The following is a 23,452-nucleotide window of genomic DNA, read 5'->3' on the forward strand; positions in this document are numbered from 1 at the left end:
AGGGTGTGCTGTCAGATAAACACTTGTCTTGTATGTACGCAAATGGTGACAGCACCGCTTGGGATTTGATTCCTGGATCCCAGCTGTATTGGGCTACCTAAATTAAAATGACTCGAAATAGTAATTATGATTTCAAAATGTGGCTTTACCTAAAGGTTCTTACAGGTGTATGAAAGGGGCTGTGGCAGGAATGATTATCAGTAGTTTGTTTAGGTCTTGTTTGTGCTTCTTGCAAAGATTCAGTCTAAATGATTACAGTTGTTTAATTAATGTCCTGTGCTTTGACTGCAATGATAGTTGCTCGTTTTTGTTGTTGCTGAAGTTCATGTGTGTGAAACGACCGTGAGTAAGGAGCACCAGACAGGAAACTCTGTTTCTCAGTAACAATCTGGATCGATAAGTCAGCCGCTACACATCGATTCCGGGCAGAAGTTAAAAACGTAATTTGCAGAGTAATTATTTGAGGCATCGTTTAAGAGATGACCGTTGTTTTTGATCACCCCAGAGCCACAACGTTCTGTCTGATTGAAATCCCAAATCGAATTGGAGAAAGGAAGGATTAATTGTCTATTATTTCATTCCCGTTCTCTGTTTTCTGTCTTGCAGGTGTTTGATTGCTGATGAGGTAAGCACTTTTACCCCTCAACTTGAACGCTTCACATTTACCCTACCAATTACACATTAATGTGGTACATGGCTGTATTAATTCATTTCACTACCATAACCGTAGATATTACACAGATATGCAGCTAACAAAATTCTCAGTGTTTCTTTGGTTTGGCTTTTTGTTATCATTGTTAAAGACGTTAACAGAAGAAATGTCTAGTTTTAAAATGCAATACATGTAGGTATGTGTTTAAATGTTTATAAAAATTCCTCAGATTTCAATCTAGTCATATCCAATTCCCTGTAATTCCAATGCCGCTTGCTTAACCCCTCTTCTGGTAAAGAGATCCAGATTACTATACACCCTCTACAACACACGTCCAATCTGCAATCGCTTCTGATATCCAGTGTTGGGCCCCCACATAGAGCCGTATCGTGCATGGACAGCCACGCCAGACTTGCATATCCCATATGTGTTCCCCGGCAATGGAAAGAGACCCTGTCCGACCTTCTCCCCCTCAAACACAGCCAGTTGTGTTTGTCTGGACAGCCAAAATGATTGGGATTCGCACTTGTGACCTCCTTAAACTGCACTTAATATATATATATAGTAGTTACATTTATTAAAGAGAATTTCTGGATTGTTACTGCTGTGTGTCTGCTGTTGTAGATGGGTCTGGGTAAGACCGTGCAGGCCATCTCTGTGGCGTACCTCTACAGGCACGAGTGGCCCTTGCTGATTGTGGTACCATCCTCATTGAAGTACCCATGGATCGAGGAGTTGGAGCGCTGGGTGCCCGAGCTCCTACCTGATGACATCAACCTTGTGGAGAGCAAATCCGACATAACGTAAGCCAATCATCCGTTAAACCTTTCTGTCTATTATTTTTCATAATTTTTCAGGGTCTGTGTTGTTTCTGAGACGTCAGCACAGCACAGACTTATGAATGTATAAAATATGCCCAGTCTTAAGGGGCTGAACCAGCTACGTCGGACCTTTCTGTCATTCTCAGAGACGAAAGGCCTTCTTAAATTATTAATAAGAACCGGCGTTCAGATGAAGTGCGTTCAGGACGCGCGTTCAGCAATGCTCAGCCTTTTCCGTTTGAGTGTATTGGAAAGGCGAGTTTCATAGACATAGTGTAGTTGCCTGTTTGCCTGTTATTGATGGATTTTAAAAAGCGCTGAACAAATTGGCACATTCTCCCCATGCATCTTGCCCTAGGGTCGAACTGACCTGCTACTCGCTGCCATAGCAACGACATCCTGATGGTCCTGCATATGGCATAACTTTACTCTGATTGCCAACAGGACCAACAAGGTGCAAGCGTGATTTTCGAAATTGCAGCTATTAAGAGGATGCAAGGTATAATGAGTTTTCTGATTAAAGTCATTTGTTAAGACAGTGTGCAGAGCATTCAGTTCTGTTTTTTTCAGAATGACATGGGTGACTGAAAGCTATAAAATGCCCTCAGGTCTGCATTTTTAAGTCTTATGTTTAAAGCAGACAGAAACGTTTATGATTATATCGGTATATGACGAATTTTTTGTCAGTGGAGATCCTACAAAGCACAAAATGGGCAGAAGTTAGTAATTGTATACCCACAAAGCTTATCTGGATGGTAGGTGTATCTTCTGTAATCAGTGAATCTTTAGAAAAAGAATGCCTTTATATAAATAATGGTCAAAGTGCAGAGTCAGCCATTGTATGGCACCCCTAAAGCAGACAGGGTTAAGGGCCTTGCTCAAGGGTCCAGCAGTGGCTGCATAGCAGAGCCTGGAGTCGAACCGAAAGCCTTAAGCTCTACCCACTAGCCTACCACTGTCCTTAATATAGGGGTGAACCTAATAAACATTTTCAGAACTTTATACAGTGTAAGGTTCAAAGAAGTAAAATGTCATTATCACTACAAGATGGTCTTTACCTGCTGTAGGTGTTGTGAAACAATCTCAAGTCCTGTTCATCACTACCGACACACTCTGTGTTACTGTAGGGGGATCAGTCAGAGTAAAGTGACCCTTCTGGGCTACGGGCTGCTCACCAACGACGCCCGATCCCTAGTGGAAGCGCTAAACAGGCAGCGCTTTGGTGTCATCATAGTGGACGAGTCCCACTACCTGAAGTCCAGGAACGCAGCGCGGACAAAGATCCTGGTGCCCGTGATTCAGAACGCGAAACGTGCCATCCTGCTCACGGGAACACCCGCACTGGGCAGACCAGAAGAGGTAATTATTAGTCTTTTGAATGCTTTTCTAGATGCTTTATTTATTATTGTATTGATTTATTCAGTTGTAGGTATGTAGATAAATGATCCCCAAACCATCGCTGAACATTTTTGCAGTGTCACAGGGCCGAATAATCCTGCTGAAAGAGGCCCCTGCTGTTAGGGATGTTTTCTCTGTTTTGTGAAGTGGTGTTCTTGGTCTGTACCAGTGTTTAGATAGTGACATCCACATTAATGTCAGGGCCCAAGCTTTCTCAAGCTAGACACATACCTTATATGTTCTAGTTACTCTGGTATAAAAGGTCAGTGACAAACCAGTTGAGGACAATCCAAAAAACCCTAACTTTGTTATTTATTTTCATACTAGCCTTTGATACATCCTGATACTCTCATCCTGTACAGTGAAGTGAATTGGAACTCACTAAGTAAAAGTAATTTATTTTAGTGTTTTCCACGCTGTCCATTTCCCATTGTACCCAGGACCTCTGATGGACGGATGCATGACACTCACACTGACATTAAACCCTCTGGCTTTTTTTTTTTAAACATATTAAAATTTTATATCTGTGGATGTTTACTCTCCCATGAGGCTTAAATCTAGTACACACTGCGTGGGTGTTTCTCACTCTGCCTGTCTCTCTTTACCGCTTTCTCCGTCTATCTCTGCTAAGTACGACATTCATCTTCTCTGCCTTTATTACAATCTGACGGGGAAGGAAAAAGACAAAAGGAAAAGAAAAACTTTACAGGAGGAATCAATGTTAGTCTTCCCGTCTTGTCTTCTTATCTTGTGGCACAGTGCCAAGCTTTGATGAACATATTTGCCTGGAGAAAAGAGCAGATGGAACCTGGATTTATATAATTGCTGGTTATTAATCCGGAAAAAAAAGAAAAACAAATGATCTTGTTAAACCATCAAGGAGAATATGTGTTAAATCTTCAATGCAAAGGAAGTGGTCACCATTTACTCCAGCTATTTAAACGCTACTTCTGCAAATACCCCATTATTTTTAGGGAAATATCTACAAATATCTAACATAAGAACACATTTTTTTCAGGGTGGAGTTTTGTATTTATTTCCCCACTCGCCCCACTTTGAATTTTTCTTCTCTGTGAAAACGTCCACAGTTTTAATGGAACACTTAATGCCTGCAGGTGAATGACCTTCCTGAGCGAAAATTGCAGTTTAGTTTATTATAAGTTCGTTCTCTGTATGATGCGAAATCTATTCTGAGAACATTGCGAGGAATTGCGGATTTTAGATACATTCATGAAAGGAAATGGAATTTAAAGTGTTTACAGATTTGTTTGGTGAACGCTGCTGGTTTAAAAAAAATCTTGATGCTCTTTTGTCTCTGTGTGAGATTTAAAGTGTTTTAATGCAAATTTCACTTTCTCACAACCATAATAATTCTGCACCTTTACAACATTTCTTCCAAAGAGTGGGGCACAATTTAGGGTGAAGACGTTTTGCTCACTTTGTGGATGTGATTTTAATTCAGTGAGGAACTTCGTCGACCTCCCTCCATCACACCCAGCTGTGCCTGCTGGACACCTGAGATTCAAGCCCTGAGATCTCAGCACTGTTGTTATTAGCCAGGTGATGTGTCGTGCCTGGTTTTCACCAGACATGGTGCTTGCTGCTCTGCCCAAACAGTTTAATTTCCAGCTTATCAGATCACAGAATCTTTTTTCTTTACATTTCGTCCTTTACATGCCATTAAGCAAACTCCAAGCATCCGTCTTGCCTTTTCTGAAGTGCTGCAGAGATGCTTTTCCATCGAACAGGTTCTCTCATCTCTGCACAGGACTTTTAGGGTGACCACTTTTCTTACCTCATTGACCAAGGTCCTTTTTGCATGGATGCCCAATTTGGCTGGATGGCGAATTGTAGGACAGTTCACGGTTGTGCCAAACTAAGTTTTAGATATTGTTTTCTATCCTTGCTGTCATTACTGCCTTAACAAATATTGATAGCTGAGAACCACAGACACTTTCATCGACCCTTATGGCTTGGTTATTGTCTTGGCAAATTAGATAAATTATGTAATGTAATGTAAATTAAGGGCGCTTATAGACCCAGGTCAGCATATGACTGAGATTTCCGTAAAACCTTTAGAACCTGGTTTGTTTTCATTATTATGGGTGATTAATTGTGGATTTATGGTTTTAAATTACAATTATATTAATGCAAAATCAAATGTTGTACATTACAGGAGCCCTATAAGGTTGGCAAATGATTATCAGTCTTATAATCTTTACACTGTAGTTATTAAGTCCTGCAGAAGATGTGGCAACTTTTTGACTTTAACTAAATATCTGCACATTTATTTATACAAACGTGCGCATTGCAATACTGATACAGAAACCATTACTTAATCAGTTACAACTTTAAACCTTCACACTGGGTGTATATACAGACCAGGACATTTTAATGCAGAATAATACTGTGTATTAAAGATACATTTCTTTCACTCTTTCATATTTTTTTTTCTCCTTTTTCTTTTTTTTTTTGCTCTATGCTGTGTATAAAAAGAAACCTGTGGGCGGCTCACTTCTACAGCGGAATAAAGCTGAACTACTTATTGGCTCCAGTGAGGAGAATATGCAGAGTTATCACCCCTGTCAGTTTGGAGTGAAAGCAGCAAGGACAGATCTTCAGTGACAAATTTAAATGCTTCTTTAGTGCTAGATGTGTTTCACTTCATCAGCTTGACCCTCATTAAAGTGTAATGTGTTGGTATGACTGCTTATTCACAATGTAGGTTTATTTTCTTTCAAACCTACTAATCTACTGAGAATCACTTGTCCATTCTGTCTCTCTTTCCCCTTTTCTCTCTCTCTCTCTCTCTCTTTCAGCTCTTCATGCAGATCGATGCTTTATATCCAAGACGGTTTGGCGTGTGGAGTGAATACGCCAAAAAATACTGCAATGCTCACTACAGGTGAAAGATTTAATTTAATTATGAGAATAAAGTTCACAAGCAGACTTGTTACTGGTAAACATTCCACTAACCATATTCTTCTTTACAGTAAATAATGAATGACCTACTTTTAAAAAAATGATTTCATTTATTTATCATTCACACATTGGGCACAGTGGCTTGGTGGGTAGCACCGTTGCCTTACAGCAATAGGGTCCTGGGTTCGATTCCCAGGTGGAGCGGTCTTGGTCCTTTCTTTGTGGAGTTTGCATGTTCTCCCTGTGTCTGTGTGGGTTTCCTCTGGCAGCTCCGGTTTTCTCCCACAGTGCAAAGACACGCAAGTGATACAGAATTGTCCATGACTGTGTTTCATATTAAAGACATCTGGGGGCATTTTCATGCAGCCAATCAGCCTGAACTCTCACACCCATTGTTTTTATCATCTCTCTCAAACCATATGTCCTCAGCTATTAATACAAATGTTCCCTCATCGTTCATACTGTACAGTCCAATGCTCCTAAACCATTAATATCCTAAACGGCTAAATGCTGTTTAACCACAAAAACCCTTACAGCTGAATTTCCATCAAGGATAACTCCCTGTATAGTCAACTATCAATTAACAATCAACATTCCTCTTAGCAAAAGCCTGATCATCATGCATACCCCTCACACTCGAAAGCCCAACCTCAAATAACGTCTACTGCCAAATCCCCTTCCTTCTTTCTGTTCAATTTTAGCAAACACTGTGTTAAAGCAAGAACATTGTAAATACACATACTGTACATAGACTCATTTATTATTATAAAACTCATCATCATAATTGCGTCCAAAGGTTTTTTGGGAACAAGCGCCAGTGGGACTGTCGTGGAGCGTCTCATCTGGACGAGCTGCACCAGCGTCTCAGTGAGATCATGATACGCAGACTTAAGGCTGAAGTGCTCACAGAACTGCCGGCCAAAATCCGCCAAAGGATTCCATTCGACCTGCCCAAAGAAGCAGCCAAGGTACACACACACACACACACACACTCACTCACACTCACACTGACAATGATCAGCCACCAATCCATGTATGGCTAGCACATGCTTTATCTGAGGTAACCACATCTTTGGGTTCTTCTCCTCATGCAAAGATATTGGCCAGATCCACTCTCACGTCCTCTTCTAGCTTGGGTGCTCGAGTTAGAATCTCAGCTGTGATCCAACCATCAGACAGCGGGTACTCGGGTGGCGCAGTGGTAAATTGTGCTAGCACACGACCACTTTTCCAGGGTTCGAATCCCGAGCAGTACCACTGACTGGTCGGGCGTCTACATACAGATATGATTCGCTATATCTGAGGGGAGTGGCTGAGACCCAACGATGGATAGGCATCCTGTCCAAGGTGTGTTACTGCACTGCACCCAGTAATTCTGTGGAAACCGGACCCACGGCAGCACTGACCAGGATAAAGCCGACAGTAAGGCTCATTTTAAAAATATCATGTGCATTAGGCTTTAAACGAACCAAAGCAGCTGTAAATCTACACAGCCAGTAGCCAAAAAACACACCTCAGTTTGGTTTTTCCCACATATACTCACACTTCAACACTCATCGATTTACAGACACATTCATAATCACACTGCGAAACATTCACACTCTCGCATACCATTATAGCCGCATGTGCACAAGCGCATGTGCTAACTCCAGTCAGTCCCTTTAAGATGAGCCAGGATCAGACAGGCTAAATATAGCTTTAATTACCTCTCTGTAGCTGCGCCGTGCCCGTTGCTAAGAGATTGTATTCGATTAGCACTAATTATCATCATGTCTCACTTGTCCAAGATCGCACTTTTTTTTCTCTCTCCTCTTTATTCTTGTCTTTTCAGCGGCTTTCGGCGCATTGTTTTGAGAAACCCTTTTGTGTTTTGTGATTTTTCTCACTCTCGCCTCACTCGGATTCGATATTAAGATTTATTATTGAGAGGCATATTTCCACAGCAGTAATGTCTGTGTTAAATTGGGTTGTCGTCGTTAATATACACGTAAATAAAACCCTCAGTCTCATTATACATCTGCTTAACAGTATATTAAGGAAATGAACTGCCAATAGGAGCTGGATATGAAAGAAAACAAGCCTAAGATGTGTGTTTGTAAGGATACAGTCGTGCAAATCAAGTAATTAATATTATTTTAAAAATAGTTTACATTTCCAAACACAAATTGACTTGTCTGCTTATACGTATAGGGGCCATTCCACCGAATGGGTGCATTTGTTCAACACCGAATCTAGTAAGACACACACACTTAACTACTCAGAATGTGATGTACAATGTGTGTTGGTCAATCTCAGGCACCTTTGTTAAATTTTTTAAGGTTTCTAAGTTGAAGAGAATAAAAAGATTTGACCCAGCCTGGTTGATAGCACCACCTGAGTTTTGCATTTGAGAACTTAGCCTCTGCAGTAGTGGGATAGGGAATTAGACTGCTGACCCACTCCAGCACCCTCTTTTTGGGTTTTTGTTCAGTATTAGGTCTCAGTTCAGTAACTTGCGGTGTCAATTTACTTGCCATTCGGATTCTGCGGTTTATTTACACTTGGCGCCTACCCGGTAAATTGCTGGTAATATCCAGATAGTGGACAATACAGATAGTACTGATAGTGTGTGTGTGTGTGTGTGTGTGTGTGTGTTAGATGAGTTAATCCCCCTGCTGCTTTCACTGGGCAGGTCACATGACCCAGTAAGAGTGGGCTGATTTTTGTGATGTTGGGGTACATTCGGGATCTTTACCCTTTTCTTTTCTCTCTATCCTGAAGGTAGCGCACACTGTACTCTACATTGTTCTGCCCCTTGGCAAATATAGAAAACAAGGTCATTTCTCTTTCTTCTCTTTTTTTTTTTTTAGGAAGCCAGTTCCAGTCTGGAGAGGTGGGAGAGTTTAATGCATTCTCAGGAGTCAGGCATGTCAGAGGACCAGAACCCATTCACTGAGGTGATGGGTCTCATCACACAGATGTACAAACAGACTGCAGTAGCCAAGGTACTTTCTATGCCGTGTGTGTGTGTGTATAGCAGAGTATAATATTAGCAGTGAACCTGCTGTGCAGCCCGTTGTTCATCCTCTAGTATAAGTGTTGTGTATGTTGGAGCTTATACAGAAAAATCAGGATAGACTGTTCACTGTTCTTACACTCAAGACACAACTAAATCTTACAGGTAACAAATAGTGTCCTTATACACTATAAACAGATTAGCCATTATTTTAAAACTAGTCGCTTAACGTGCTGTCAAAACAGCCAAGACGTGGACTCCACAAGACGTCAGGTATCTGGTACAAGGAAATTACCAGCAGATCTTTTTTTTTGCTGACCTCCACTCTGATCTCTAATGTGTGCAGTAACCAACCCCTTCTTTTTCAAATGCACAAGTGAGGGTCATACAGACATCTGTATTGTGCAGGTGCTATCGATCAGCCAGCAGAGGTTGTAACATCAGGCAGTCCTACTCGACGGACGAGCCAATCGTTGTCCATATTGGCGAGATTTGAACTAGCTGGAGCGCTATCGGGCTGTGCCACCTGAGTGCCAGTTCCCTCAACTTCTGTATGTTGCGAAGAGGATGGTCTTACAGCGCATCCTGGTGCCATTTCCTCCACGGATAGACAGTGCACACAGTGCCCCGGTCTTTCAATTGATCTTTGAGAAAACAGGATTTATCCGACCAGTCGACGTCATCAATTCCTCCTTGTTCTACGATTTTATAGCCGTTTGAGCAAGAATTCTATACGATATATCTTATTATATAATGCCTGAAATTCAGTCATCCGATAGCCAGAATTCTGTGTTCACCCCGTTGCTGCCCCCATTGCAATCAGAAGTCACGACTGGTTGAATGGAGTCCACCTCTGCACAATTCAAGTGTCTCGTGATTGCAGTATAAATGCACCTGGTCCTTAAAATCAGTTTATTAGAGAACAAATAAACATAATCATGAAGACCAAGAGGCTCTTAAAGCAAGTCTGGGACAAAGTTGGGGTATAATAGTAGGGTTTGGTTCTAAATTCCTTATTCCACAAAAGGCGCCACAAAACTTCAGCGCCCTGGTAGACAGGAGATTAGACAGAAAAGCACCTAAGAGGTTAAATGTTAATGTGAAGCTGATGAAGAGGTCAACAGCACAGATTGGAGAAGCTGTGGACACTCCACAAGGCCGGAAATAATAGAAGTACGGCAAAATGATATGAAATCCGTTATTAAAAACCGTGTATAAGGATACAAAACATGTACATTTAGCACACTTGAATGATCAGATCTGTTACTTTGTGTATGTTTATGATCAGAATGATCTAGTGTGAGTAAAGGTCCAAGGAAAAAAAAATGATTCGAAGTACATTTTTGAAGTTTGTTATTTCAAAAATGACCATGAGAAGCTATTTCCTGCTCTCCTGAGTATAATTGTTAACCTGCAAAGACCACCATGGTAACCAGCCTTCTAAGAGGTTGTGGCATTGCCATGGGAACGCAACACAGTAGGTAGCCATTAGTGACCTTTATAGATGCTTTTAGTGTCTTTATGCCTCGCTCTTGGTTTTTCTTTCAGCGGCTTTTCAGACTGAACATGCAGAGGTCAAAATCTTAGAAGAGAAATCAGAGGGCAAACACATTTTTACGGCACTTTAAGCGTTCTAGTTCTGCATATTTGATCCTCATACAAAATGTGTATGTGAGGGGACTTAAAGCACAAACCAGTTTCTTTAAATCTCCCAATCTAGGCATTTCCAATTCCCTGATTGTAAATCCTCTGCAGCGTCTATCCCACGCCCCTCGTCTCCCTATACTGCATACTGAGCGACATGCTGTGCTGCTCACTGCGTTTCCCATCTCTTGTGCTGGTGCCTTAACCAGCCAGCAGAGGTTGCATTTGCAGTAGCAAAGACGAACCCTGTAAACTTTCCTCTCTCCCACGCTGCCACTTGTGCCTGTCGGATGCCTGGCACGGTTGATAGCACAGCTGAGAGTGCTTTTACGCATAGACAGCCTACTTACCACCTTGCCACTGCATCTCATTAGGATTCAGGACGTCCACTTGGCCATTCTAAAACCGTTATTTAGTTACTTTTAAGCCATTCATAGATAGACTTGTTTATTCTCATTCATAATTCATAATTCATGTTTCCCTCAATTATGGCTCGCCACCAGGTCCTGAAGCTCTGAAGCGGTGTGCCGTACTGCATTGTGCCCAGTGATTCTGAGAAATTAACCCACATTTAAGACTATATAGACAAAGTGTTAATTCTGGCAATATACTGGTTTATGACCTGTCTTTTGTCAATTAGCAAATCTGCTCTTGTTTGGTATCTAGATATTTCAGTTTTCAGACACACACACACATTCTGTATTCGGGCTGTATAAAAAAAGCTGTGCCTGTTTTCTCTGAAGTGTTAGCTCCTGGCCAGCAAGAGCGAGCCAAGCATGGGTATTTTTACCCCAACAGCATCTGCTTCCAATTATCTCAAGACTACCTCACACAAACACACACACACACACATTCTGCACTGAAAATTTAGCGCTGCTTCACAGGGAGCGGTTTCGGATCCCAATTAAAAGATGTGAAAATGACAAAACTAGGCTGTAATGACAGAAGTGGAACGATACTTAAAAAGCAAGGCTTTACTAACAGCTCGCTAATGACCATATTTTGCTGCAGCCACTGATCAGTCTTCCTACAGGGCTGAATATTAGCAATAATTTAGTTGTCTGATTACAGATTAATACAGAAGCAGATATTTGTTCTGTGTGTTTAATGTATGAATTAATTGGAGTTGATGTATGAATTAAATACTGAGCTTATGAATCTCTCTCTCTCTCTCTGTCTCTCATTGTCTGTAGGCGGGAGCAGTAAAGGACTACATAAAGATGATGCTGGAGACGGAGGACCTGAAGTTTCTGGTCTTTGCTCATCACCTCAGCATGCTGCAGGCGTGCACAGAAGCCGTAATCGAGGCTAAGGTACTGCTCTTTGTGTAACCCCGTCAGCTGCAGAATTATTGGCACCTTGGATAAAAACAAACATGGAAAGATGATGTAATTGCATATCCACAGATGTCTCTAAACAAGGTGCATCTTATACAATAATCAGTGAATGTACGTACCCAGATCTACCCATCTACATCCACTTATTCCGGTGACCCAGTTCCCCTTCTCATTCACATTCCTGCACTTTCAGAACTTTCAAACTTCTGTCTCCAGTCAGACATAGTCTGTGTCATTCGCAGCCTTTCCCACTTCTCTCTCTCAGCGTGTGAAGGGTGCGAGAGTGAGTGAAAGAACGTCTCAGAGTCTGTGTGTGTGTGTGTGAGTGTGTGAGAGAGAGATCACACCTCGTATGTGACCGCTCTCGATCCCTTTAAGATTTCGGAAGCTCCAGTTAGCAAGAAAGCTTAAGAGAGGAAGAGCTTTCTATGCGACGTGAGATATGCTAATGATTCAAGTCGCTATACGCTAACCCACTGCTGCTGAGACCCGGTTTGAATCTCAGCCATGCTATCAGCCGAATGTCTGGACAGACATGATTGGCAATGTCTGTGAGGTGGATTTTAATGGCTGAACAGCCTAGCCATTGGGAGGTGTGCTTGTCAGTGTGCTCTCAGTGCTGGTCCTATGCCCAGATAAAATAAGCATGGTTGCATCAGGATTGGTATCCAAAAATACGGAAGCAGCCAAAACCTAAAAAGAGCTAATAATATAACCATCTTAATTTTTTTTTCAGTGTTCCAATTTAAATGAACATGTAGACAGCATCCTTTGACAATTTGATTAAAGCCAGGTTTGGATTGTGAGTAAGGCAAGGCAAGGCAAGGCAAGTTTATTTGTATAGCACCTTTCATACACAGTGGCAATTCAAAGTGCTTTACATAAGGAAAAATTAAAAATTAAAAGCATTAAAACATTCCTGAGATCTAGAACCTCAGAAAGACTTCTTGCAAACATTTAGTTACAATTAAAAACATGAAATTCAAACAAGAGAGATAAAAATTAAGAACTTGAAAAATTAAAAGAAAATATTGTAAAATATACCCTACAATTTGGTAAATACGAAATTAAAACAAGAGAAATAAGCAAATAAAACATAAAAACTAAAAGAAAATATAGTAAAATATACCTTACAGTTTAGAGAATATGGAATTAAAACAAGACTAAAAGAAATATGGTAAAATGAGGGTAATAGTAAAAAAAAAAATCAGAATAAAAATCCTGTAGCTCTTATATACCTTTTATATACCTTTATTCTGTAACTGCCCCTGATAACAAAATGCACACTTGGTTAATGACACTCGATTTCCAGTTTGGCTCTGCCGATCAGGCTGGATTGTGAGAATAATAAAGTTAAGTCAAGTCACCTTTATTTCTATAGCACATTTAAAAGACAACGTGTGTCAACCAAAGTGCTGTACATTAAAATCAAGTATAAATAATAATAAGTAATAATAAGTATAATAAACACTGAGGCACTACTGACCTACCATCAATTAAAAGCTGGAAGGTATTAGTACTGTGTTTTCTCGTCTGACAGGCCGGATACATGCGGATCGACGGCAGCGTTCCCTCCGCCGAAAGGATCCAGCTGGTCCATCGCTTCCAGAACGATCCAAAGACGCGGGTGGCTATTCTCAGCATCCAGGCGGCGGGACAGGTACTCACACCCTCTTCCACACATCAACACTTGCTTTCAATAGCTGCTATTCCCACTTCATTAGCACTGTTTTTTTACACGTCGCTTTCATGCTAATTGGTTGTGAGGGGTGTTTATAAAGAGGCTTTTTCCATGATCAAACTGTCTGGGTGTGATACAAAAGTTTTGCTTTTAAAAAGGCTTTGTGATGTGGCCTTGTGCATTAGTTTGAATTATTGAGGGTGTTCGACGATTATAACATTTTAGCTCATGATAAATTGTGAATCAGTCTAATGACACTTTCTATCTCTATATTATGTTGTAATGAAACATATACATACATGAAATATAGCTATTAATGAACCTTAATACTTTATATATCATCAATAAAAATTACTTACCGAACTGTGGGGGCTTTTGGGACATGGAACTTAACGTGGCACTCCAAACGCAATGTGGCTTTGTGTGGAAACCCAATACTGGCAGATGATGAGAAGCAGCAGCAGATTGGACTTGTCTGAGTTGACATGTGGTGATTGATCAGATCAGGGGTTGTGTAAGCACCAGCGGATTCACAGTTGGTAATTGGCGTGGCTGTATTTCAAAACTACTAATTAGCTGGGATTTTCACTCACAGCAGTCTCTAGTTCACACAAAATTGTGCAAAAAAACGTCTAGTGATCAGCAGTTGCTGCCAGTGAAAAATGGCCAGACTGGTTCAGCCTCGAAGAAAATCTACAGTTACTTAAATAGCCATGAACTTCATTCGTAATTCTGAGCACATTATGTGTGCATTGTTAGAGTAAAAGTACTTAATGGCTCTAGCTGTGAGATGCGTAGTAGTAGTATTGTGCTTAGCATTATTGACACATCATTTATTTATTCATTTTTCTTCCTCAGGGTCTGACCCTAACAGCGGCGTCTCACGTAGTGTTTGCCGAGCTGTACTGGAACCCTGGTCATGTGAAGCAGGCCGAGGACAGAGCGCACCGTATCGGCCAGACCTCGTCCGTGCACGTTCACTACCTCATCGCGAAGGGAACGTTCGACATGGTGATGTGGGCCATGCTGAACAGAAAGGTCAGTCAGTGTCAGGGGCCAAGTGATAAATAACCGTCATCATGTCTTGGAAGTTTCCAGTAAATCCTCAACTCAGATGGGGATTAATTACAGTTAATGTTCATTTACATGAATATTTTTCATCCCATTTTTCTCCCAACTAACCCAGTTTTGTTTTCTATATAAATTTGGCTTTTAACTTTAATAGATTAGTTTTGTTACTTACTGTTATTTAAACAGCTCATATTCATAATAAAATATGACAAAACCATGTGTGGTGTAGAAAGAGGATGTGTTTAAACTGCAGACTAGCCTCCTCAGTAGTTTACAACACAAAGTAATAACATTTCAGCAGTTCTACTTGCCAGGCATCCGACAGATGGGGTTTCTGCTTGTTGCTTCTGCGATATTCAACCTTACTAGAAAAATAACAGTATAGCTGAGATAATGAATGATTGGCTGTTACTGGTTAGGAAAAAGTGACCGGCAGCACTCTGAACGGGAGGAAGGCTTACCTGAAGGCAGCGGAAGGAGATAAAGAGAAATGGGACTTCCTAAACTTTGCTCCAGCGTGGACGCCAAACGACAGCATTACTGGCGATGCCGGGGATGAAAAAGACGGCGTCTTTTTCTCACACGTGAGTCTCATGTTGTGTTTCTGTATGTGCTCTTATTTATCAGAGGTTACTGGACAGAGTACAGGAAGATTAACACACACTGTGCATGAAAAAAGAAAATAGCTCCAGTCTCTAGGTATACACCTACAGCCAGTGCTACCAACAACACTATTGCTCCTGCTGCACTCATACCAGAACAACAGACATTACCATGTTGGTATTGCAGTGCTGAGAATGATCCACTACCTGACTCGGCCCATCTGTCAAATTTTGAAACCCAGTGTGGCCCTTGAGCCAAAAGTTTGCCCACCCCTGGTCTGTTTGGTAGCTTTCGTTTCCATATAGATAAACTTATGGGATATACAGTTACAGGCTGTAGTCCATCTGTTGCTCTTTGCCAACCCCCACTACCCCATTTATCAATCGAAAGACCAGATGATGTCCGGGTAGTGGATCATTCTCAGCACTGCAGTGTGTGTTGTTCTGGGATGAGTGTAGCAGGTACGGCTGTGTTGCTGCACCCTATGAAATGATTTAGTGTATCACATTGGTGTACATTATGAATTATTGTATTTTTTTATGATAATGTGGGCGGCCGGGCATGTCTGCATTGTTTACCTGTGGAAGAGATGGAAGTACAGAAGTTGTAAGACTTGCTGTTCATCCTGGTAAAGATACCACAGGACTCCTTTAATGCGCTTGTGTAGTTTCATGTCTCAGCGGGTTAGAGCTGTTTTGACAGCCTATTATTAGCGTGGTCCTAATGTCAGTGTATGCATTGTAGGCAAACAACCAGCATTAATGTCAAGTACTTACACAACACCTCAGATGTTTTGTGGGTTCTACTAACATGGACTGAAAAATGTTTATTTTAAAAACACTAAAACTGATTCACTCTTTTTATTGTAATTTTTTCCTCCTACAGTTCGAGAGAGACAAACAGCACGATATCCGCTCCTTCTTCTCTCCAGCCTCGGACAAAAAGAGGAAGAGAACGGACGAGTCCACCGTCCCTGATTCTCCTCACACTCCCTCACAAGACCAGCAGGCATCCAAACAGAGCCCTCTCAGCTCCAGCTCAGATTTAGCCAATCAGGAGGGAGATTGTTGTCCTCAGGTAAAACGTTTGAAACAGGCCACTCCGCTGTCGCAGCGTGGAGGGAAGAGAAGTTCTCTTAGCGCCCCTCGCAGACTTTCAGCAGGACTGCAGCCCTCCCGTCTCAGCCAGAAATGGAGCTGCCCGATCTGTACGTTCGGAAACAACGGCTTGATGCTGCGCTGTGAGATGTGCGAGACGCCACGAGCACAGAAAGGTGTAATTATAATCCTGCCATGAGTTTTACCAGTGTGTTGACATGGTGTTAAACCAATAACTAAACAAAACAGTAATGGATAATTGGTGTCTGTATTTCACATATTTTAAGGTTGCCTCTATATTTCTCCCAATCTTCTCTTTCTAATTTTCCCTACAATTGTACAGCCACAACGAACCCCAGTCAACCTGCCTCCTTCAGTCACAGTCTAATGTGCCTGTTTGGACTCCCAGGCATGTCCATAGCACTGTCTGGGTTGGAAATTCGAGAGCGGTTCTGCGCCACCCGAGCGTCTGTAGATCTTCTCCTATACGTCTCATAGACAAGGAAAAGTTTTCTCAGTGGAAATAAAAGAAATCAGTTTTTAATGAGCCACTAGTTCTCTCAGCATGTTCCAATCCGCCGTATGGAGCCGATACTCATTCTCTTTCAAAGCCCATCAGTCACACACACACACATCTGTTACACACTGAATCCTCATGTACTAACGACTCGCACGTTAATTATGGGCCCAATTTTTATTTGCAGCTGCTGCCAAAATAATGTACACGCCGCTATGAAATACCGTTCTGTAAACGTATAGCGTACATAAACGTCGTTGGATCCGAGTTCGTTTTTTGACTATAAGACCATGTACGAAGTGTAAATTCTACTAATACATCTGTTCTTTCTGTTCCTCCCACCCCCCCACCCCTTTCTTTCACACCCCATGTTCCCGCTGCAGCTTGCAGTCCTGCTGCGCCTCCTTCCCCTGTTCCGTCTCCCTCTGCTTCCAGCCCTTGCATCACTCTCTCTGACTCCGAAGAGAACAGCGACTCCGGCAAAACACGCCAGAGTCCTGTTAGCACGAAGAATCAGCCCTTAATGATGGAAGAAATGAAAACGGAATCACGTAGCAACTCTCCCGACGCTCCTTCTAATGGTAATTTCATTTTCTGCTGGTAAAGCTCATCTGAGATCGGTTGTGCCCTTGTTGTAATTCAATGGTTTTCAAATTGTGGCACGACTAACACTGGTTGTAATTGAAGCTTTCCCAGGTGCTACTCCAGATCACCTGAAGGAAAAAGGAATCATTTTAAATCGTATAAAATAAGCAAAGCACAGCAACTGTTTTAAAAAGAATTTAGTCATATCCAGTTACCCATTAGTATCTCCTCTACTGCTGCAGACCTTTATTTTAATCGAGGAGGGCTGTACCTAACACACAAACCCTCCGACAAGTGTGCACTGGCCAACCGCTTCTTTTCACCTGCACAAGGCGTGTTCACACAGTGATCAGTGTTACATACTGAGAGTCATGCACTGATCTCTATTATTATTTGACCAGCCAGCAGAGGCGAATCCCTTTGACCCGCCCTCTATCAGACATAGCCAATCATGCCTTTCTAGGCGCCCGACCAGCCTCAACCTAAAATTTGTGTCGCTTTTATTTTTTTGAACTTTGAGCAGGTCCATCATTTTCCCTTCATGTCGAGCAGGGAGGCCAAAGGTTTCATTTTCATCACCCTCACTGACCTGGTCAGGGTCGCGCTAAGGCCAGTTTCACCGAAAAACACTGGACACAAAGCAGAAACATTCTTTACAGGGTGTCAATCTGTCCCCCTAGCTCCAGACATAACCAGTCATGCCTGTGTAGGCACCCAGCTGATTGACAGCACCACTAAGATGCAATTAGTGGGCCAGTGTAATAGACTGCTGCTCCACCCTTTCAAAACATGTTTTCTAAATATGACCTTAAAATAAACATACAGCCTAAGGGAATCATTTGGTGGTGCAAAATCTTATAATGGTGCTCGGCTGGCACAGCAGATTTGATCTCTTGTATTTATTCCAGGCTGAAATCTTTTGGATCGAGCTACATTATCTGTGTTGGTGAAAGAATGAGGTTAAAAAAACAGCAGAAGCACTGCAGCAGCAGCGGTAGGCTGTGTGTTGCTCCCCAAAAATAACCAGCAGCTTTCCTTCAAGAAACCCAGCATTTTTACAATTTGACAACCCTCGGTGTTGTTATCTCCTGAGGCATGCCTGACCTCGGCAGTGAGCTGCATCTAATGGCTGCGCAATGGTGCGGTGACACAGACCATGCTGAGACGGCTCGGCTCTTCTCATATCCTTTTTACTCGGTGGCAGAGGCAGCAATTTACCGGTTTAAATTACCTTTATAATATCAAGGGCTGATACAGGTGTGGGAATACACCGGTAGTTTACCTTGCGATGTATTAAGGATTGTCGATACAACACCGAGATAAAATCGTCAATAAAAGGCCAAGAATTTAGCAGTAATTAGAACCGTCTGGGTGCCAGGACTCTGCTAGTAATTCAGGCCAATCAAATGTCAGTAATTATGTGTTTACTGGCAGCATCCTCAGTGCTAATGCGTGTATAAATAGCACCATAAACACTTCTGCCATTGCTTTGTCAACATAAAACCACCGTCGATACCATAAACAGTTGCAAAACGTTAGCGCACCGTTTAGAATGACCTGTATTTGTACTTTAATTGCTCATTAAATGTTTAGAGACACATTCTTCCTGAACCAATTCTACCCAAATAATTGTTCTATTTATGTCTTTGCTGAATATATTAATTAATCATTGAACTTAAAATTATTAAAAAAAAACTGGTAGGACTTAAAGATCCTTTCAGATCCCCTTTGTTGGTCTGTGTGGGGTCATTGTGCTACCCTGGCATTTCCTTGACCATTTTGGTACAATTTTGCTTTCATTGTTTTTCTAATGATGATCACGATGCTTCCTGCTTTTTGATTCTCATTTATGTTGAGCTGTCCTTTTCATAGTGGATACTTGAATAGAACTTGTGCAGGTTCTAGAGATTTCTGAGTGTCCACCTACAGTAACCCCAGAACGGACAAGCCACAAACCGCTGACATGTTGGTCAGCCAATCAGCCATGGTCTTGGTGAATGTTTCACAAAACACCCTTGTGTGTATGGAGCTGGTTAGTCACGGACAAGTCATAGTGCCCATGCTAATGCCTGTCCAGCTTTGAAAGCACCTACAATAGACACAAGGGCATTAGGACTGATCATTGGACCAATAACAGGTCAACTGGGTCCTGTTTTTTTTCTTAAAGAATTATATGGACGTCTGAGCACTTGTACATCGTTCACTTGTGGAAGAGGTGCCTCCAGGATGCACTGTAGTCTAAATGATCTGCTGGTAACATCCTGGTCCAGATACCACAGGAATCCTTCAAAGGTCTTGTGGCGTCCATGTCTCGGAGGGTCAGAGCAGTCTTGACAGCATGTTAAGCAGCTGGTCTTAATGTTTTGGCTCATCTTTGTAACCTAATATTTTTTAAATTGGATATAGTTATGCCCCTTTTAATGAGTTTAACTGTATATGTTTAGTTCTCAGATCCATTCTACATCCATGGCTGTGTCCCAAATCCATATCATTCTAAAGCAAACACAGATTTGGAAAGTCCTGATTGATCTAATTCCCTCAGCTAGGTTCTTTACAGACAGGAATATCTGATCAAATAATTGCAGCGCATCAGGAAGGAGAGCCTCATTGCTAATAGCTCAGAAATGGTAATGAACACGAGGATGAAGGATGATGAGGCTGCAGAGGATGGAGTGATTTTGGGCTCATTTACTGTTATAGCCGCTAGTCGTCTTGTTATTTTTACCCGTCTGCTGACCTTTTCTTGATTGAGGCGCAAGCAGTAATGATCATCCCTCCTCCCTCTTTTCCCCCCTTCCTCTCCTCTCTGCCTGGTAGCTAATGATAGCTGTGGGTCTGAGCCGGCAGACGACTCTCTGGTCGTGTACGAAAGCCTGAACTTCTGCGCCAGCAAAAATACAGATAGGATCTACATTTACGACCAGGTAATATCACCTAACACACACACACACACACACACACACACATTGCCCACATTCCTCTTTACACTGGTAGTGAGACCAGATTAATGAGCTGTGCTGTGTTTATCACACTCCCGTTGTACACTCCTTCTCTTACCTGTCCTTGTATCTCACAGAAAAAGTCTGTAGACCCATCAAACCTACATCCACCAGGGCTAAATGAAACATCCTCTCAAGTCTAAATAGCGTGTCGTCAATAATGAGGCTTTAAACAGCAGGAAACGTATCTCCAAGTGTCCTCAATTGAATCAGATAGAGAAATATTATCAAGAGTTTGATATTTAATAAGACTCGTTCCCGTGGCTATTTTAGCTCAGCCGTGATGAATGACAGGGCCACAGGCACAGCGCGGCAAGAAAGACGGAGGTAAATGAGGCGAGATCAAGAAAGAAAGACTCACAACAACAGCGAAAGCGGAACGATTATGCACTGCGTATCACGTCTAATAATATTAAAGATGCCGCACAAAGGATGAACGTCTTTAAACAAAGACATATTTACGTACAAACACCCCGAGGACGATCGTATCAGCTTATGCTAATGTACTAAATTAGACTCGTTCTGCATCTCTAGCAGGATTTATTGAACTCAGGGATCAGACCGAAACTGTGTCTTACACGCATTAAGATCTGTGTTGAAATGTTTCTCATTCCCTGACTGACTGCAGGAAGACTCCCTGCTGGCTCCTGTACTAACTATTAACAAAAAAGTTCACAGGAGGGAAACAGAGAGAAGATTTTTATAGGGGTTATAGGTTTGTTATTAGAAATAATTGCTGATTCCAGGCAGGGATGTGATACTGCTAAGATACTACTTGTTAAGAAAAACAATAAAAACTCCTAAACAAATTAAAATGGTTTATTTATAACCAAACCAACTGCTACAACAAACTCTTATAAAGCTGGTGCATTGACCCAGTTTGTGGCCACATCCTACGTGCCTTAAATTAGTGTTGTAAGGTTTTAATATTTTATATTTATACCTGTATATATATATAGGTATATATAAAACAATGTATATAATTGCTCCTATTGTAAATATTTATACCTATAATGATATCTTTATCCTTATTTCTATATTTATATATACACTGATCAGTTACATGTTAATAGTTAGAAACAATATATACAGATATATCAGCCATAACATTAAAACCACCTCCTTGTTTCTACACTCACTGTCCATTTTATCAGCTCCACTTACCATATAGAAGCACTTTGTAGTTCTACAATTACTGACTGTAGTCCATCTGTTTTTCTACATACCTTTTTAGCCTGCTTTCACCCTGTCTTCAGTGGTCAGTGGAGCTGATAAAATGGACAGTGAGTGTAGAAACAAGGAGGTGGTTTTAATGTTATGGCTGATATATCTGTATATATTGTTTCTAACTATTAACATGTACATGATGGGATTAATGAGTAACACAAGCACAAGTTGGAGTTTTCTAGTTTGACACCATGTACATTTCAGATTGTTTTAATGCTTTGTATAGTTTAAGTGTGTGTGTGTGTGTGTGTGTGTGTGTGTGTGTGTGTGTTTACTGTCAGGACGGCCTCCCACTCCACTGCAACTTTGTTCCGCTGGATATCAGACTGCAAAACTGGGATGACTTACCTCCAGAGTTTAGTCGCACTAAGAACAGGAGACATGTAAGTTAAACTGATGTTTCACCTAGGATTGTGTTTGGAGTGTTAAAGTGTTTGGCTAATTTGGAATCCCCTTTGGATATGGCAATCTACATGGGTGAAAAGGTACACATCAGAACCCATCAGGTAGAAAAGAGAAGATGTAATGAAATAGGAAAGGAACAATATAATTAATAAGAAAAAGTCAGTTATATAGTTATGTACTGTAGTTGTAATATAGCATGGTACTCTAGCATTCCTAATTATTAAAGCAAAACTAAAAGATAGAACAGAGAGCCAGAAGGTTCTCCAACTGTCAACAAACCTGAGCAATTGTATGCAAGAGGCAGAACGACAACAACCCAGTCTATTTAGTTTTAAAAACATTGAATCATTTGTTCTCAAAGCAGTTGCATAGGCTGTCTAACAAGCTCATGGTCAGGTGTGCACATACTTTTGATTATGTAATGTGTGCTCATATATGGTTTGTCTTTCAGTTGATGCGTTTTGTGCATGAGTGGAGCTTTCTGACAGCAATGAAGCAGAGAGCGGTGAGGAAGAGTGGTCGAGTGTTTCACAGTCCACTGAAGCTTGTGGATGAACTAACAACCACGCAGCGCAGACACAGCAGCACCAAGAGGCAAGAACATGCACACAAACCCTCACAAACACATCCACAACTCTTTCTCTCATGGATTTAAGCTCCTCTCTCTCTCGTTATCCATCTGTTCAATTCTACTTTCAGCTCCATTTCTTTGGCCGTCTCCATGCCGGTCTTTGCGCCTCCGTATTTTTCTTATTCTTTTCTTTCTGTCAGTGTCCATTCTAGTTCAATCTCTCTCGCCATCTGTTTGCTCTGCCGTCCCTGGACGTCTGCCTGTCACTCCCGTCTCACTTTTTTCTGTCCGCATGTCTTTTTCATTTCACTCTGCTGTCTGTCACTCTCGGTTAGACGGTCTGATATGTAAGTCGTCTCTGAGGTTGTATTTTTAAAGAGTAATGAAGTAATGACACACACGTGCACACGAACACACAGCCACATAAAGTCTTTGGGGTTGAACATGGATGTGTAATTGTGTGTTACTAATAGTAATGTTACGTACTGTTTAGTGCACAGAGTGCAGTTAGTGATAGTGCAGAATATTGCGTGAGTGTGATGGTAAATTTGAACTGATCTACCCACAAGCCTGTGGTTACAGTGGGTACAACTGGCATGGCTTTCTCTTTGCCAGCCACAAAAAGTTTAGAGGTTTAAAAGTTATATTGGACTGCACTGTCCAGGATGCCTTCCTGTACAGGTTTTAAAAGTGATTACTGTCAACTTTTCCCTTTAAAATTAAAACAATAATATTAGCAAAAATGACTTTATGACTTTATTTGTTCGCGCTGAAGATGATCATTATGCTGTCACTAACAACAAGATTAAAAAATGAAAATGAACAGCCCTACATCGATATCCCGGCAAATAAATTGTAGGGCTGGTTCCTCAACATTCATTTTAAACACTTGTTTATGAAACTTTCTGATGTTTCTTCTGTGCTTGT

The 23,452-nt window shown here is 41.4% G+C and overlaps 1 protein-coding gene across 2 annotated transcripts in view; it reads left to right on the forward strand.

The window, feature by feature from the left end:
- zranb3 (zinc finger, RAN-binding domain containing 3) overlaps positions 1 to 23,452 on the forward strand; it is a 72,780-nt gene that overhangs the window by 37,362 nt on the left and 11,966 nt on the right. For both annotated transcript variants that reach the window (XM_062989542.1, XM_062989543.1), the window contains 15 exons: positions 607 to 625; positions 1,277 to 1,455; positions 2,601 to 2,832; positions 5,691 to 5,776; positions 6,590 to 6,761; positions 8,643 to 8,777; positions 11,626 to 11,745; positions 13,310 to 13,429; positions 14,309 to 14,488; positions 14,941 to 15,105; positions 16,010 to 16,397; positions 17,122 to 17,319; positions 20,141 to 20,247; positions 21,831 to 21,932; positions 22,406 to 22,548. In XM_062989542.1, the coding sequence (XP_062845612.1) occupies positions 1,277 to 1,455; positions 2,601 to 2,832; positions 5,691 to 5,776; positions 6,590 to 6,761; positions 8,643 to 8,777; positions 11,626 to 11,745; positions 13,310 to 13,429; positions 14,309 to 14,488; positions 14,941 to 15,105; positions 16,010 to 16,397; positions 17,122 to 17,319; positions 20,141 to 20,247; positions 21,831 to 21,932; positions 22,406 to 22,548 (2,327 nt within the window). In that variant the 5' untranslated portion in view covers positions 607 to 625. The remainder of the gene's footprint in view (positions 1 to 606; positions 626 to 1,276; positions 1,456 to 2,600; positions 2,833 to 5,690; positions 5,777 to 6,589; positions 6,762 to 8,642; positions 8,778 to 11,625; positions 11,746 to 13,309; positions 13,430 to 14,308; positions 14,489 to 14,940; positions 15,106 to 16,009; positions 16,398 to 17,121; positions 17,320 to 20,140; positions 20,248 to 21,830; positions 21,933 to 22,405; positions 22,549 to 23,452) is intronic.

The sequence above is a fragment of the Trichomycterus rosablanca genome, chromosome 27, assembly GCF_030014385.1.
Source record: "Trichomycterus rosablanca isolate fTriRos1 chromosome 27, fTriRos1.hap1, whole genome shotgun sequence".
Classification (NCBI taxonomy): domain Eukaryota; kingdom Metazoa; phylum Chordata; class Actinopteri; order Siluriformes; family Trichomycteridae; genus Trichomycterus; species Trichomycterus rosablanca.